The sequence below is a fragment of the Lynx canadensis genome, chromosome D3 (genome assembly GCF_007474595.2).
Source record: "Lynx canadensis isolate LIC74 chromosome D3, mLynCan4.pri.v2, whole genome shotgun sequence".
NCBI classification, from domain to species: domain Eukaryota; kingdom Metazoa; phylum Chordata; class Mammalia; order Carnivora; family Felidae; genus Lynx; species Lynx canadensis.
Window position 1 is genome coordinate 90,783,017 of NC_044314.2, and position 13,645 is coordinate 90,796,661.

The following is a 13,645-nucleotide window of genomic DNA, read 5'->3' on the forward strand; positions in this document are numbered from 1 at the left end:
CGCTTCTGAAAGTCTCGGAAGCGTCATGGCCAACGGTGACGACCTGCTTCTGAACACAGCGTCCAAAGTCACTTCCTGTTCTCGGGCTCTCCCCCCTGCCTCCCGTGCCCACCGCAGGGAGCTGGGTCCTGTCTGGGTGCTCATGTCGTATCTGGGCGCATTCTACCACGTACTCTTTGTAGGGGCTCCTGGTGGCTCAGTTAAGTGTCCAACTCTTGATTTCGGCTCAGGTCCTGATCTCACGGTTCGCGAGATCGGGCCCCCCATCGGGCTCTGCCCTGATGGTGCAGGGCCTGCTTGGGATTCTCTCCCTCTCTCTCTCTCTCTCTCTCTCTCATAATAAATAAATAAACATTAAAAAAAAAACCCAGTATACTCTATAAAATTGAAGCTGCTACATGCACGTGTTAAAACCTCCCTTCAGTGTAGCGCGAACGTCACGGAATGATACAGCACAAAAAGCAAACCTTTCTCCCAATTCTTATTCCACCTGTCGAATTTCTTATCCCCCGAGGCAACTACTTATCATTTTCTTGTGTGCTTTCCGGGAACTGTGTTAGAAGTCCTGTACCAGTTCTCTGTTAGTACCTAACAAACTACCCCCAAAGGCGAGCAGCATGTAGCGATACACGTATTATCTGAATCGCTTCTGTGGGTCTGCAATCCAGAATCAGCTGCGCCGGGGGATTCTGTCTCAGGGGTCTGGCAAGGCTGCAGTCGAGACTCCTTACCACATGCCAAGGCCGGGGCCGCGTCATCTGGAGGCCTGACCAGTCCCGCGTGAGCCATTTCATTTGCAAGGTGGCGCCGTCACACGACTGTTGACAAAAGCCCTCAGTCCCTCGCCACGCGGGCCTCTGCCGAGGTTTCTGGGGTGTCCTCAAGACGGTCAGCTTCTCCAAGAGAGGGCACATGGGAAGCTGGTTTGTCTGTTATGAGCCAGTCTTCGAAGCCATACGGCGTGAGGTCTATAGCCTCTGCTGGTTACACGGGTCATACCTGTGCTTCCGCATTTTTGCCACCCTGCCTGGAACCGTCAGCATGAATTGTTTTCTGCCAACAGAGAAGATGTTCCCGAGAGCATTTCTCCCAGACGGCTCTTTTCTGCTGAACAAGTTTATGACGGTGGATTCTGTTGCAAGTGTCCCGGGACACAGAGTCTGTGGTTGATCTCAAAATAGGAAAAGGAACAGTGTGACTTGCGTTGTGGAGGCCAAGATAAAGTTCACGGCTCTTCAAGCTCCTTGGGAACCTTTACGAGGTTGTCACTGACTGTTGTAGGTGCTGTGCACTCACAAGGCTTCAAGCCCTGAGGCTGGTGGTTCTGTTGACCTTCAGCTGTATTATTGTCTATAAAATTATGTCTGTTTTTTAAATGTCCTGCACACACACGCGTGGAGCGTGTTTTGTGTCCACAAGTGGGTGACTCAGCATCTGCACGGCACATCTCAGAGACCTTTCCAGATCAGTAGGGCTACTTCTGCCTCACTCTTTTTCCTGGCTGTGTGGTATACCTCTGGAAGGATGCGTCGTGTTTATTAAAAGTCTCTCCAGGTCTCGCTGTCACAAGTAACGCCACAGCAGCTGTGACCACATTTTTCACTTCACTCTGTGGGGACACTGGTGGTGTGAATTCTCTGAATAAACCAGCGGCCAGAGGACTGTGTATTCTTCGCTTGGATGGACACCAACAAGTCGCCCTCTAGAAAGGCTACTCCCGTCCGTGCTTAACCAGCAGATGGGAGGACCGATTCGCCCTCACTCTGGTCACGGCCCTGGGTTTTTCCCTGCAAACTTCAGTTTTTCTCAATTTTACCGTGCTTGGCCTTTCTTTCAGATAAATGGAGGAAATGCACAATGTTGCCCAAGGCTGTGCTTTACTCTCACGATTGGCAGGAGGAAGGAAACCCTCCCGAAGCCTGTTGCACAAGGGAAAGGGATCTTACTGCTGGCGGTCCCAAATGTGGAGAAGTGAAACAGCGCCCCCCTTGGTAGATTTAGTTAGACTTTCATGTGTTTATTCCCAGCTGCCCTCTTTATGGTAGCTACACGCCATTTATTCATTCATTCCCGAGGGTCATCTCTTTGAAAGTCAGCCCCTCCTCTGAGCAGCAAACCACAGAAAGCATTAGAACCGCTGTCGGCAAGTCGAGATGGCGCCACGCACCTGGTGACTTTCGCTTACCGTGTCTGGGGGTTTCCATGCACGGGACCGCGTGGCCACCCTGTGCTGTCTCTGTGCCCTGGGCCACGGACGCCGCCCCGTGCTGGTAGCTGGCTGCGTAGGATTCCATTCTGTGCTATGTTTCTGAAACAGTCTTCGTTAGATTAAACTATCTTTTAAAATATATAGCATTCAGGGGCCCCAGGGTGGCTCAGTCGGTTAAGTGTCCGACTTCACTCAGTTCGTGAGTTCGAGCCCCACGTCGGGCTCTATGCCGACAGCTCAGAGCCTGGAGCCTGCTTCCGATTCTGTGTCTCCCTCTCTCTGTGTCCCTCCCCTGCTCACGATGTCTCTCTCTCTCTCTCTCTCTCCCAAAAATAAATAAAACATAAAAAAATTTTTGAATAAAAAAATAAAATATATGGCAATTATTGGTTTATTAAAATTACATATAAGCGGGATTTGGAAACTTCATAAAAACACAAAGAAGGAAATACAGCACTTCAAGTTTCACTACCCAGACATAACCACTGTTCTATGTGTTTGTTTTTATTTATTTTGTATTTTTTTTCAAAATTAAGTTTATAAAACAAGAGGCACTCCTGCAATATAAACTTGCAACTTCTTTATAAAAAAAAACATGAATTGTTGCCTGTGCCAAGAACTATGGTAATTGCTATAAATGTCTGGTAATGTCCAGTCTCCCTCTCTCTGCAATTTGTGTGTGTGTTTTAAAAACCACGATCAATGTTTATAGCAGCGCTTTCGACAATAGCCAAGTCATGGAAAGAGCCGAAATGTCCATTGACTGATGAATGGATAAAGAAGATGTGGTTTATACACAATGGAATACTACTCGGCAATGAAAAAGAATGCAATCTTGCCATTTGCAACAACATGGATGGAACTAGAGGGTATTATGCAAAGCGAAATTAGTCAGAGAAAGATATCATATTACTTCACTCATCTGTGGAATTTGAGAAACTCAACAGATGAACATACGGGAAGGGAAGGAAAAATAAGATGAAAACAGAGAGGGAGACAAACCCTAAGAGACAAATACAGAGAACAAACTGAGGGTTTATGGAGGGGAGGTGGGGGGGGATGGGCTAGATGGGGGATGGGCATTAGGAGGGCACTTTTGGGATGAGCACTGGGTGTCGTAGGTAAGAGATGAATCAGTGGGTTCTGCTCCTGAAGCCAAGACTAAATCGTATGTTAACGAACTTGAATTTAAATAAAATAAACAAATAAATAATAAAAGCCGATCCTATGACAGTTCCACAGTCTGGTTTACCTACCAACACATCAGGGACATTTCCCCGTCACTGAATGGTCTTCGACGGCGTGATTATGAACGGCCACGTCTTACTTTCCGTTTTTCCCCTCAACTGTGAACGATGAGCCGGTCTCTGCAGGAACCTTGGGGACCCGTCTCTAGGATTTTCTCAGAGTGGCACAGCAGCCTCCCAGGCATGTGCATTTTTACAGCTGGCGCCGATGCATACTGCCCAACAGTCGCTCGTCACTCATCACTTGTGTATGTCTGGGCGCAGTAAATATATCTAAATAAAACCTTCACAGCATGGACAAATGGAAGTTCACTTTTCGCTTTAAAACCAGTATTTGCGGGGCGCCTGGGTGGCGCAGTCGGTTAAGCGTCCGACTTCAGCCAGGTCACGATCTCGCGGTCCGTGAGTTCGAGCCCCGCGTCGGGCTCTGGGCTGATGGCTCGGAGTCTGGAGCCTGTTTCCGATTCTGTGTCTCCCTCTCTCTCTGCCCCTCCCCCGTTCATGCTCTGTCTCTCTCTGCCCCAAAAATAAATAAATGTTGAAAAAAAAATTAAAAGAAAAAAAAATAAAACCAGTATTTGCTGAGCGGATAATTAGGTAACCGCGGTTGCTAAGACCAATAGTCAAGGGACGAGAAAAAGCACATTAACAGTATGAATATTTACTGCAGCTATATTCCAGGTGCAATGCAGTTATTAAAAAAAAAACCATATGAATTTCAATGCTTTATTTAAGCGACGGACCGATGACCAGATTAGCTTTCAAAGTAACACATTGTATTTGTTCTTCCCTCCTGCACACGTCTGTGAAAGACTTTTGACGTGTATACCCACCAGTCGTTCAAGTATATGGGAACAGAACTTCACAGCTACCCTTGTCTAAAATATAATAGAAGACTGCTCTTGTGCAGGACGCCCCCTGGGGTCTCCTTCATATGCCCTAAATGGCGCACCAAGCAAGTTTCCCAGGTGACCTGACGTTGGCAGGAAGTTGCACGAGAAGCGTTTTGATGACGCCCTTTCTCCGTTTCTCGTTGAGAATCTGCTCAGGCTTGAACCTGGTGAGGAAGCAGGTGGTGCTGTGTGGCTGATAAAGGAGCCGGGTTCAGGAACCTGTGGTGTTTCTTCCCGGCAGACTATTGGGAATGAGACATTTCTAGCAGAGCCACTGATCTGTGAAATATGACCAGCCACTTGGGTGGCTCTGAGTAAATGCACTTGGAAATGGTTTGTATCCCAGTTCTCAGGCTCAGCTCATTTCCACAAGTGCTGTTGGAAGATTGAACTTTTAGCAGGTATCGTATTAGGAGCAAGGGGTACAAAACTAATAATCCACAATTCCTGTTCTCCAGGATTTTCCAACCTACAAATCAATCCCAAAGCCTTATGGTACATGGCCTGGCATCCAAGTGGGGTGGGTGACTTCCGAGGAACTTGGAGAAGACTTTAGCGAGAAGGGCATGGCTGAGGGAGGTTTTGAAGGGTCAGTAGGAGTTTGCAGACATTTATACACATCATGCTATAGCAGAGGACTTCTAGAATTTTGGGTGCGTTGCTTTGTTTTCTTAACCGTAGAACAAGTGTTGAGAAAAAGATAGAAAAGTAAATGAAATATCCCACATTCCATTCTCCCAGGTGCTGACTTAATTCAGACAGCTTCCGGATTTATGTATTTCGAAACTTCTTCAGCATAAAGCACACTGATACTGTGTCACATGGAGTCCAGGCTGTACCCGTACGGCTTATGCAGGGAGCCATTTAATCTCCTGAGTACGTCAGCCAATTGTGACGTCCATTTCACAGACGAGATGGCTGAGGTTCAGAAAAACTCAGTGACTCACTCAGTTACGCGTTTTCCAAGTGGAGAACCTGGATTCTGAGCAAGGGTGGTCTGCTGTTAAAGTCTGATGTTTTCCTACTAAATTAGGTTTGATATATGTGAGCGCTTGCCAGTTGGCTTAATTAACTAGCGGGGCTGATCATTTTCATTCCGGAACGTTCTCATAACTTTCGAGCAGCTTCTGTGATTACTCGGTGTAATATCTTTCAGGTGTCCACTGTTCTGTCTTTGGAGATTTCAAGGAACGAGACTTCCTCTGCGATTTTCTTTCCCCTCCCAAAGTGGCAGTTTTTGTTAGGGGGATGCCATCCATATTCGCCCCCTGTCGGCACTGTCACAATTCGCCACAAGCCCAGGGGCACAATACAACACACATATATGGTTCTCCAGCTCGCCAGGTCACAGAGCTGAAAGGGATCTCATGGGGCTAAAATCAAGATGTTGGTGGGGGCTGTGTTTCTCTCTGGAGGCTTTGGTGGCAAATCTGTTTCCTTATTTTCCACCTTCTGGAGGGACACGCACTCCCATCCCGAGAGCCGGTGAGGGCAAGTCTGGTCCTCCTCACATGGCGGCCCTGGGGGCTCATTGGCCCGCCTCTTCCACCTGTAAGGCCCCCGTGATTACACTGGCCTGCCTCGGTAATCCAGGATAATCTCTCGCATTTTAGGGTTAGCTGACCGGCCCCCTCGATTCTAAATAGCTTAACCTGCCTCTCCCCTGAAACATTCTTAGGATCCAGGAATTAGGAATGGACATCTTTGGGGCCCATTATTCTTCCCACCTCATACCTCCCTCCCGTCCCCAAAGATCGGTGTCCGTCCCACATGCTAAACCCATTCCCCCTTTCTCGGCATCCCCAGACGTCCACACCCATGACACGCGGTGACTTATCTCTAATGGGAGTGGTTTTCTACAACTATCTGTGGTTTTGGAAAAGGGCATACCTGTCCATGGTAAACAGCACCGACAACATAAAATGTTAGAGTGAAAAGTAAGTTTCCCTCCCATCCCAGATCTGTGGCCTTGTGGGTCCCTTGTCCAGAGGCAATGAAACCAGTATTTTGTGTATTCTTTCACAGAACTTATACATATATACAAATGTGTATTTATATATGTATATGTATATGTGTATGTATATATGTAGATACGTATACATATATATATATGCCAGTCTGCACTTGATTTTTCTCATGTGACAGTAGATTGTTTTGAATCTTTTTGTGTCAGTGTAAACACACACACACAAAACATATGCGTCTCTTGTTTCTTTTTCTTTTTAATTTTTTTAATGTTTATTTACTTTTGAGAGAGAAACAGAGAGTGGGGGAGGGGCAGAGAGAGAAGGAGACACAGAATCTGAAACAGGCTCCAGGCTGTGAGCTGTCAGCACAGAGCCCGATACGGGGCTTGAACTCACGGACCACGAGATCATGACCTGAGCCGAAGTCGAGTGCCTAACTGAGCCACCCAGGTGCCCCATTTTGAAAATTTTTTTAATGTTTATCTTAGAGAGAGAGAGAGAGAGAGCACAAGCAGGGGAGGGGCAGAGAGAGAGGGAGACACAGAATCTGAAACAGGCTCCAGGCTCTGAGCTGTCAGCCCAGAGACCGACGCGGGGCTCGAACCCATGGACTGCGAGATCATGACCTGAGCCAAAGTCGGACGCTTCACTGACTGAGCCACCCAGGTGCCCCTCTTTTTTCTTTTTTTCTTCTTCTTCTTTTTCTTTTTTGCTAAAGGCTGGTCTTCACTGCTGTATCTGAGTTGTTTCCCATCTTTGCTTTCCCCAGCCACCTCGTGGTGCCCGTGGGTGCGATTCTTGGGCTGAGTATCTAGAGGCTGAATCCTTAGCCGTCAGATTGCAGGGAAAGGGCCACCTAGCCAGAGAGGAACAAAGACGGAATGTGCTAATTTGCACTGACAGAAAGAACTCTCAGGCGAAGAAGAGGGAAGGCGAGTCCCCTGTGACCGACACACTGAATCTCGGGCGGGATGGCTGGTTTGAGAAATCCCAGTAGGAACACTCCGCTTAGAGCTGGTCTGTTTGGTGGCTTGCTGGCCAGTGTCTCCTGCAATTTTTGGCCGACTCTGCAAGTCCCTCTGGGGAGTCGCTTCTGCTAAGCACGTCACGTGGCTTGATCTGTGCACACCCGATGCCTCACACGTCTGAGCTCATCCAACGTCCCCTGACTCAGCCTGTCAGCAGCCCAGAGTGCTTCACTCGGAACAGACTTGCTCCCTGGCAGATCTCCTCTTCCTTTACATGTGCAGGGTCTCGGATGGCTCGGGTTCCTACAACAGCCCTGCATTATGCTCCCTGGAGCCATGGTGGCCCCGGGGCGCCCTACGTCTCCCCTGGGCCCTCGCTAGCACGGCACCTGCTACTCCGATCCCCAGCCTGGCTGCACGTGGACTGCTCCTTCTCCGTCACAGACGCCGGATGAGCCCGTCTCCAACGAGCTCGGCTCTGATGGATGGTGGCCACAGCACTGGCTTTCACCTGTTAAAATTTAACGCTAATTGATTTAAAATAGTCCTGGCACCCGTGGTCTGACGTGACCAATCCCCGTGTCGTGTTTCTAACAGGGATACCTATTCTGTTGCTCAGGCGAGCTGGATAAAATGAAACAAACAACAAAGCATGGTCCCCGGGTTTCCATTGCTTGGGGGTGGGCTGGCGAGGGCTGTTGGCAAAGGCACGCTCTGCCTCACTAAGCGTCATAATTTTGCAGGTCACGGGATTCCCTTCGGAATCATCTTCGGTGGAACCGATTTAAATGAAGATGTTAACCATGGAGAGAAGAAGAAAGTGATGGGGAAAGTCCTGGAAGAAGCCAGGTAATGCCTATGAGAACTTCAAGGCCGGGGAGGTGGGGAGGGGGAGTTAACCCTTTGGGGCCTGGTGCATCGAAACCCAAAGACTCAGGAGGCAGTAGTTTGGGAAGTTTCCATCTTCACTTAATAAAGCCAGTGTCTGCGTTTCATTTCTTTCTTTTCTTTCTTTCGCTCGGCACGTTTGAATTCTGCCAGGAAGAGTCACTGTAAACAAGTCATGGCATGAGGATAAACTACGGTTAATATTGGGCCAAGCTTCGTAGAACAGGCTGGCAGGCAGGGCCCTGCTGTCCTGTAGCACAACACACGCACGTCCCAGATCTCGGGCGCACGAAGCAGGGTGTCTGCAGTGTCCTGAGCAGGGCTCTGAGCCGCGTGGGTTTCTGAGCTATGTGAAGCCGTCGGGACAGGGGTCACCGGCGGGATTGCTCAGCGGGGTGCCCTTTGACGAACACCTTCCTGTGTCCCCCTCCCCCGGCCCCTGGCATCCACTGTCCTGCTCTCTGCTTGTCTGCATCTGACTCCTTTAGACCCTCATGTCAGTGGGACCATGCAGTGTGTGTCCTTCGTGCCTGGCTTGCTTCGCAGAGCACAATGTCCTTGATCCGTGCTGTTACAAGATGGCAGGATTTCCTCTTTTTTCAAGGCTGAATAATAGGTCACTGTATGTGCTCTCTACATTTTTTTTTTTTTTTTTTGGTGAAACATATACTACCTAAAATTTTTCAGTTTATTTGTTTATTTTGAGAGAGAGAGAGGCAGGGAGGGCAGACAGAGAGGAGAGAGACAGGATCCCAAGCTCTGCACTGCCAGCACAGAGTCCGACGTGAGGCTCAAACTCATGAACCGTGAGATCATGACCTGAGCCAAACCAAGAGTCAGAGGCCCAACCGACTGAGTCACCCAGGCGCCCCTACAGTTTCTTTATCCACTTGTCTGTCGACGGACATTTAGTTTGCTCCCATGCCCCCAATAAATGGCCAACCACAAAATGTCTGGTCCGTCTCTACCCCTCTCCCAGCTGGGAAGTCGCGGTCAGGGAATCCAGAACTCTTTGAAGCTTTATGTCACCGGAGCATTCCCGATCCCTTTAAAGACAGCGCTCCAGGGTCCACGGTGCAGCCTAAGGCAGCCCCCTCCCCTTTTTATAAGGTGGGAGTCAGTCTTGCCCCTGAAAGCTGGGGTTACAGCGGTGTATTCGTCCATTTCAGACCCACTTCCTCCTGACAATGTCCTGGACGTGAATGTGGGGACACAACCAAGTCCAAATAGACAGTTTACTGTCTGCGTGTGTGTGTGTGTGTGTGTGTGTGTGTGCACCTGTGTGTGTGAGGGAAAGGGAGAGAGGGGGAGAGAAAGAAGGAGGGAAACGGGGAGAGAGAGGGAGGGAAAGGGAGAGAGGGAGAGAGAGGGAGAGTGAGAGAGAGAGGAAGAGGGAAAGAGAGGGAGAGAAAGGAGGGAAAGAGGGAGAGGGAGGGAGAGAGAGGAGGGTTACAGTAAACAAAGGTATACAGAGTTTGGGTTTATCTTGAAAGGTGATCTATCATTATAGGTTTTCTTGATGTTGTTCTTACGCCCTAAACATCTATTACCCTTTGATTCATGCAGTTTGCTATGCACGGTCTTACAGAAGGAAAATAATTCTGCTTGGTAGAAACATTATTGAATGAATTCATCTTGTGGTATTATCATTAGCATTATTCATTGTGTTGTTATTAAAACACATTGATTTTCATCTGGGAGGGGTATTGATTGAAGCCCGTGCGTGGGAAGTCGGATGAATCCTAGATTCCCCGTCGGACAGCACATGGCGTACTTCTCTGTAAAATATTGAACTTGTGTAGCTTTATAATGAGTTTTGTTTTTAATCAAATACTTTTGAAATAGTTATATTTTTCTTATAAAGTCTATTTTTGAACTTTTCCAATGTTTGGAACCTTTTTCCTCTCTGGTATAATATTGAAATTACTTCAGCACCAGCTATTTGGGTCGTATTATAATGTGGTAAGTATCTGGGACTTGTAAATACTAAATTAAGTAAGGGGTTTGAGGCCTGTGGAAATTGTTTTGTGAAGGATTGTGCAGGCTCACCTTAGAGAAACCTAATGTTGCCAAGCAAATGAGCAAAAGAGCTTATGTGAGATACACTGCCTCAGAGATAGTTTCGCCGCTAGGAAATACGTAGCACGTGATGGGTTAAAGCCCATGGGATGGTGGGTCAGAGGGTTCAGCATGAATAATTTCGAAGGGTCTTTGAGCTACAGTGTTACTAAAGATGTTTTCCACGAGCAAAATCACGAGTCAACGTGAGTATGTTTTGAAATGGCGATATTCGTCCGAAAGCGGGAAAGCGGTAGTTTTCTCGTTTTTGTAAGAAATGCATTATTTTAGGGTCACCTGGTGGCTCAGTCGGTTGAGCATCCGACTCTTGATTTTGGCTCAGGTCATGATCCCAGGGTCACGGGATCAAGCCCCACGTCAGGCTCCAATGCTGAGTATAGAGCCTGTTTGGGTCTCTCTCTCTCTCTCTCTCTCTCTCTCTCTCTCTCTCCTCTCTCTGCCCCCTCTGTCTGCCCCCCTCAAAATAAATAAATGAGTAAAATAAATAAATATGTATTTATTAATGTTATTTTAAATTTATTTTCTTAGGATCGTGGGGTCAGAAGCTCTCTTAGTGGTTATCTGCTAGGTGGGTGGGTGTGAACCCAGGGTGCCCCAGCACATGTCCTCTGTCTGATGCAAACCTTCCCAAGGCTGTCGTTGCCCCCTTGACGCCTTGACCCCCTTGAGGCCTAGGTCCTGAGCGAATGGGGCGCCCGGGCAGAAGGGGTCACGGGGTGGGGTGGGCGGGGACAGCCCCTGGGCGAAGGTGCCCGACCCCCCTCTTCTGCGCTCGGGCCCACGCACCTGCTCTTCCTGTTGGGATGGACGGCAGGACTCACCTCCGTTGGCTGGTTGGTTTGTTCAGTCCGCGGGTGTTTTTGCCGGTGTGCGGGTGCCGGGCACGAGTCCAGGGCTGGGGGCGTCCAGCGCGGAGCGATACTCTCAAGGGAGGTGGGGGTGCCGTCCTGCTTGCCAAATGAGGGGGTTCACTTTGCGCAAAGCACCCGGAGGATGCTTTCAACACGCGCCACCAGTCCTGAGCCATTTCTCCCGGCAGGGGGCCCCCCTGAGATGCCCCTGGCTCATCCCGTGTGTACCCAGCCCTAGTTCTGGAAACACCATTGCTCAGTGAATGTAGACATGAACATTCCGTGACCACGTGCCTTCAGTAAACTTTGAAGACGTTAGCACCGTCCTCCTGTGCTGCAGTCAGGGCTAGATGGCCTGTCCTTGGATCTTTTGCTCGTCTCCCGCTTCTGGCTTTCCGGCTTTTTCCTGGCTTCCCTGACCTTGCATGGCAGAAACAACAAAAACAACAAATTGAAATTCTGAGCTTCGTTTGTTTATTCCTTGCACACCCAACTTGTTTCGATGTGCGTGGAGATTAAACCTGATGGCCTCTGACCACACGTGATAGAGATTGATAGCACCTGAAACTCAGCGCCTTGCTGTCTCTGACAAGTGGTCCCAAAGAGCTGTTCCATGGTCATGCTAATTGAATTCTGCCCTAATTGTTTTCCTCATTTTTGTTCACTTTTACTAGATTTGCCGTCGCCTTCACAGAGTCAATGAAGGAAATGGCACAAACACAGTGGGTATGTATTTATTTTGTGATGTTATTTGGGCCGTGCTGGTGAGGTTGGGGGTGGGGGGGCGCTGAAGGCACTTTGATTCGAACTGACGATGTTCCCATGGACAATGCTTACTGTGGCCACAATAGTGTATTATGTTTCCCGTATATCGATGTTTTTTATTTGTGTAGATGCTCTTTTTTTGTTTATTTATTTTTGAGAGAGACAGAGATAGAACGTGAGTGGGTTAGGGGCAGAGAGAGAGGGAGACACAGAATCTGAAGCGGGCTCCAGGCTCCAAGCTGTCAGCACAGAGCCCGACTCAGGACTCAAACTCACGAGCTCTGAGATCATGACCTGAGCCAAAGTCGGACGCTCAACCAACTGAGCCACCCAGGTGCCCCTGTGTAGATACTCAAGATGTCACTGTTTTTTTTTTTTTTTTTTTTTTTTTTTACATTTCTGTTTTCCTTTTGTGCGCTCAGATTGGGTGATTTACAGGCTGTGCTGCAAATGTTGCAGCCAACTCAGGTGCACGCAAAGCAAGTCTTTTAGGCGGTAGATGTAATTTCCAAGGTTGGACCATTTATCCAAAGAGCTTTAAAGCATAGAGGACTTTTTGTAGCTCTGCAAGTTAATTCCCTTATTGACTTCTTTATTCACGATGGCTGGGGGGAGGGGGGCAGGGGAAGGAGCTGGTGGCAGTCTGAGTTCTCAGCGGGGAGTCACAGGAAGGCCTGGCAGAGCGGGCTGGAAATGGAAGGAGCCAACCCAGAGGCCACAAGCACAAGGCTCTGCTCTCGGGGCGGGGGGACCTGCAGGGAGCCTCGGTCACCAGCTCACCCGCTGTGCCCAGCACTTAAGCCCTTAGCATTTGTCCGCATTATTCCTGTTGGGAGTATTTTACAGGCTAGGCACTTTCTTTATGGGATTTCTGTAAGATTTGGTGCTTGTATGCTGCCGCGTCGGGACAAGGGCAGAGGCAGTCTTTCCTAGGACCGGTCCCTCACCAAAAGCTCTGGCTTCTGTGGGCATGTGGGTGCGCTCACCCCCCACGGCCGGGGCGCACACACCTTCTTTCTTCACATCAAACGCTTCCCGGGCAGGAACTGGAGGTGGCCTTTTCCGGCGCAATTTAATACATTGAGCATCTCAGAAGGAAGATCGACGAGCTTCCTGGCCCTGAGTTCCATGTTGCGCCTGTTTGGCCATCTGCGTCCTCGTGGCGTGCCGGTCCTCTGAAGTGATGCTCGTCCCCCTGGGGGATCCCGGGACTCTTTCAGGGTCTCCACAACGTGGAGCCTATTTGCGTAAGAACAGGAAGCCGCTGCGTACCCTTCTCACCATTGCGAAATGAGTGTTGAGAAACACCGCTGACCGCTTTAGTCCCGGTGAAGGCCACCAGTGGGAGCCAGTAAGAGTTGATTTTTCACACCACCCACTTGTAGTTTAAAAAAGAAATCCCTTTAAGATTTCCTTGCTGAGCCAATAATATTGTTTAATTTTATCAACTCTCAACCTTTGAATGTAAGTTTTTTTAACGTCCCGTGTAATGACACAGGGAGTCTACCTAAGGCTGTCTGCTGCCTTCTGAGTGAAGCATGGTGTTTATCTGGAGATAAAGGCGCTTGTGTGGTTGAGTCGCAAATGGAACCAGATACTTGAATGATTGGCAGACAGGCTTGGGCGTTTGTCAGACATTTTTCTTCCAAACGAGTGGCTCGAGCCAGTCACGGCAAGCAAGACGGCTGGCATTGTCTGTTGCCCACAATAACATTTGCCCTGTCGGGCAAAAAAAAAATCAGAATTTCGGAAAGCCACCACGCGGTCGACAGCTTCCC

The 13,645-nt window shown here is 48.9% G+C and overlaps 1 protein-coding gene across 9 annotated transcripts in view; it reads left to right on the plus strand.

The window, feature by feature from the left end:
• The window catches only part of GLT1D1 (glycosyltransferase 1 domain containing 1), a 91,799-nt gene that overhangs the window by 24,428 nt on the left and 53,726 nt on the right, over positions 1-13,645 (plus strand). For all 9 annotated transcript variants that reach the window (XR_003963951.1, XM_030292432.2, XM_030292433.1 and 6 more), the window contains 2 exons: positions 8,028-8,133; positions 11,777-11,828. Coding sequence is in view for 8 of the 9 variants with exons in the window: in XM_030292432.2 (XP_030148292.1) it covers positions 8,028-8,133; positions 11,777-11,828 (158 nt within the window). In the remaining variant the exon portion in view is untranslated. The remainder of the gene's footprint in view (positions 1-8,027; positions 8,134-11,776; positions 11,829-13,645) is intronic.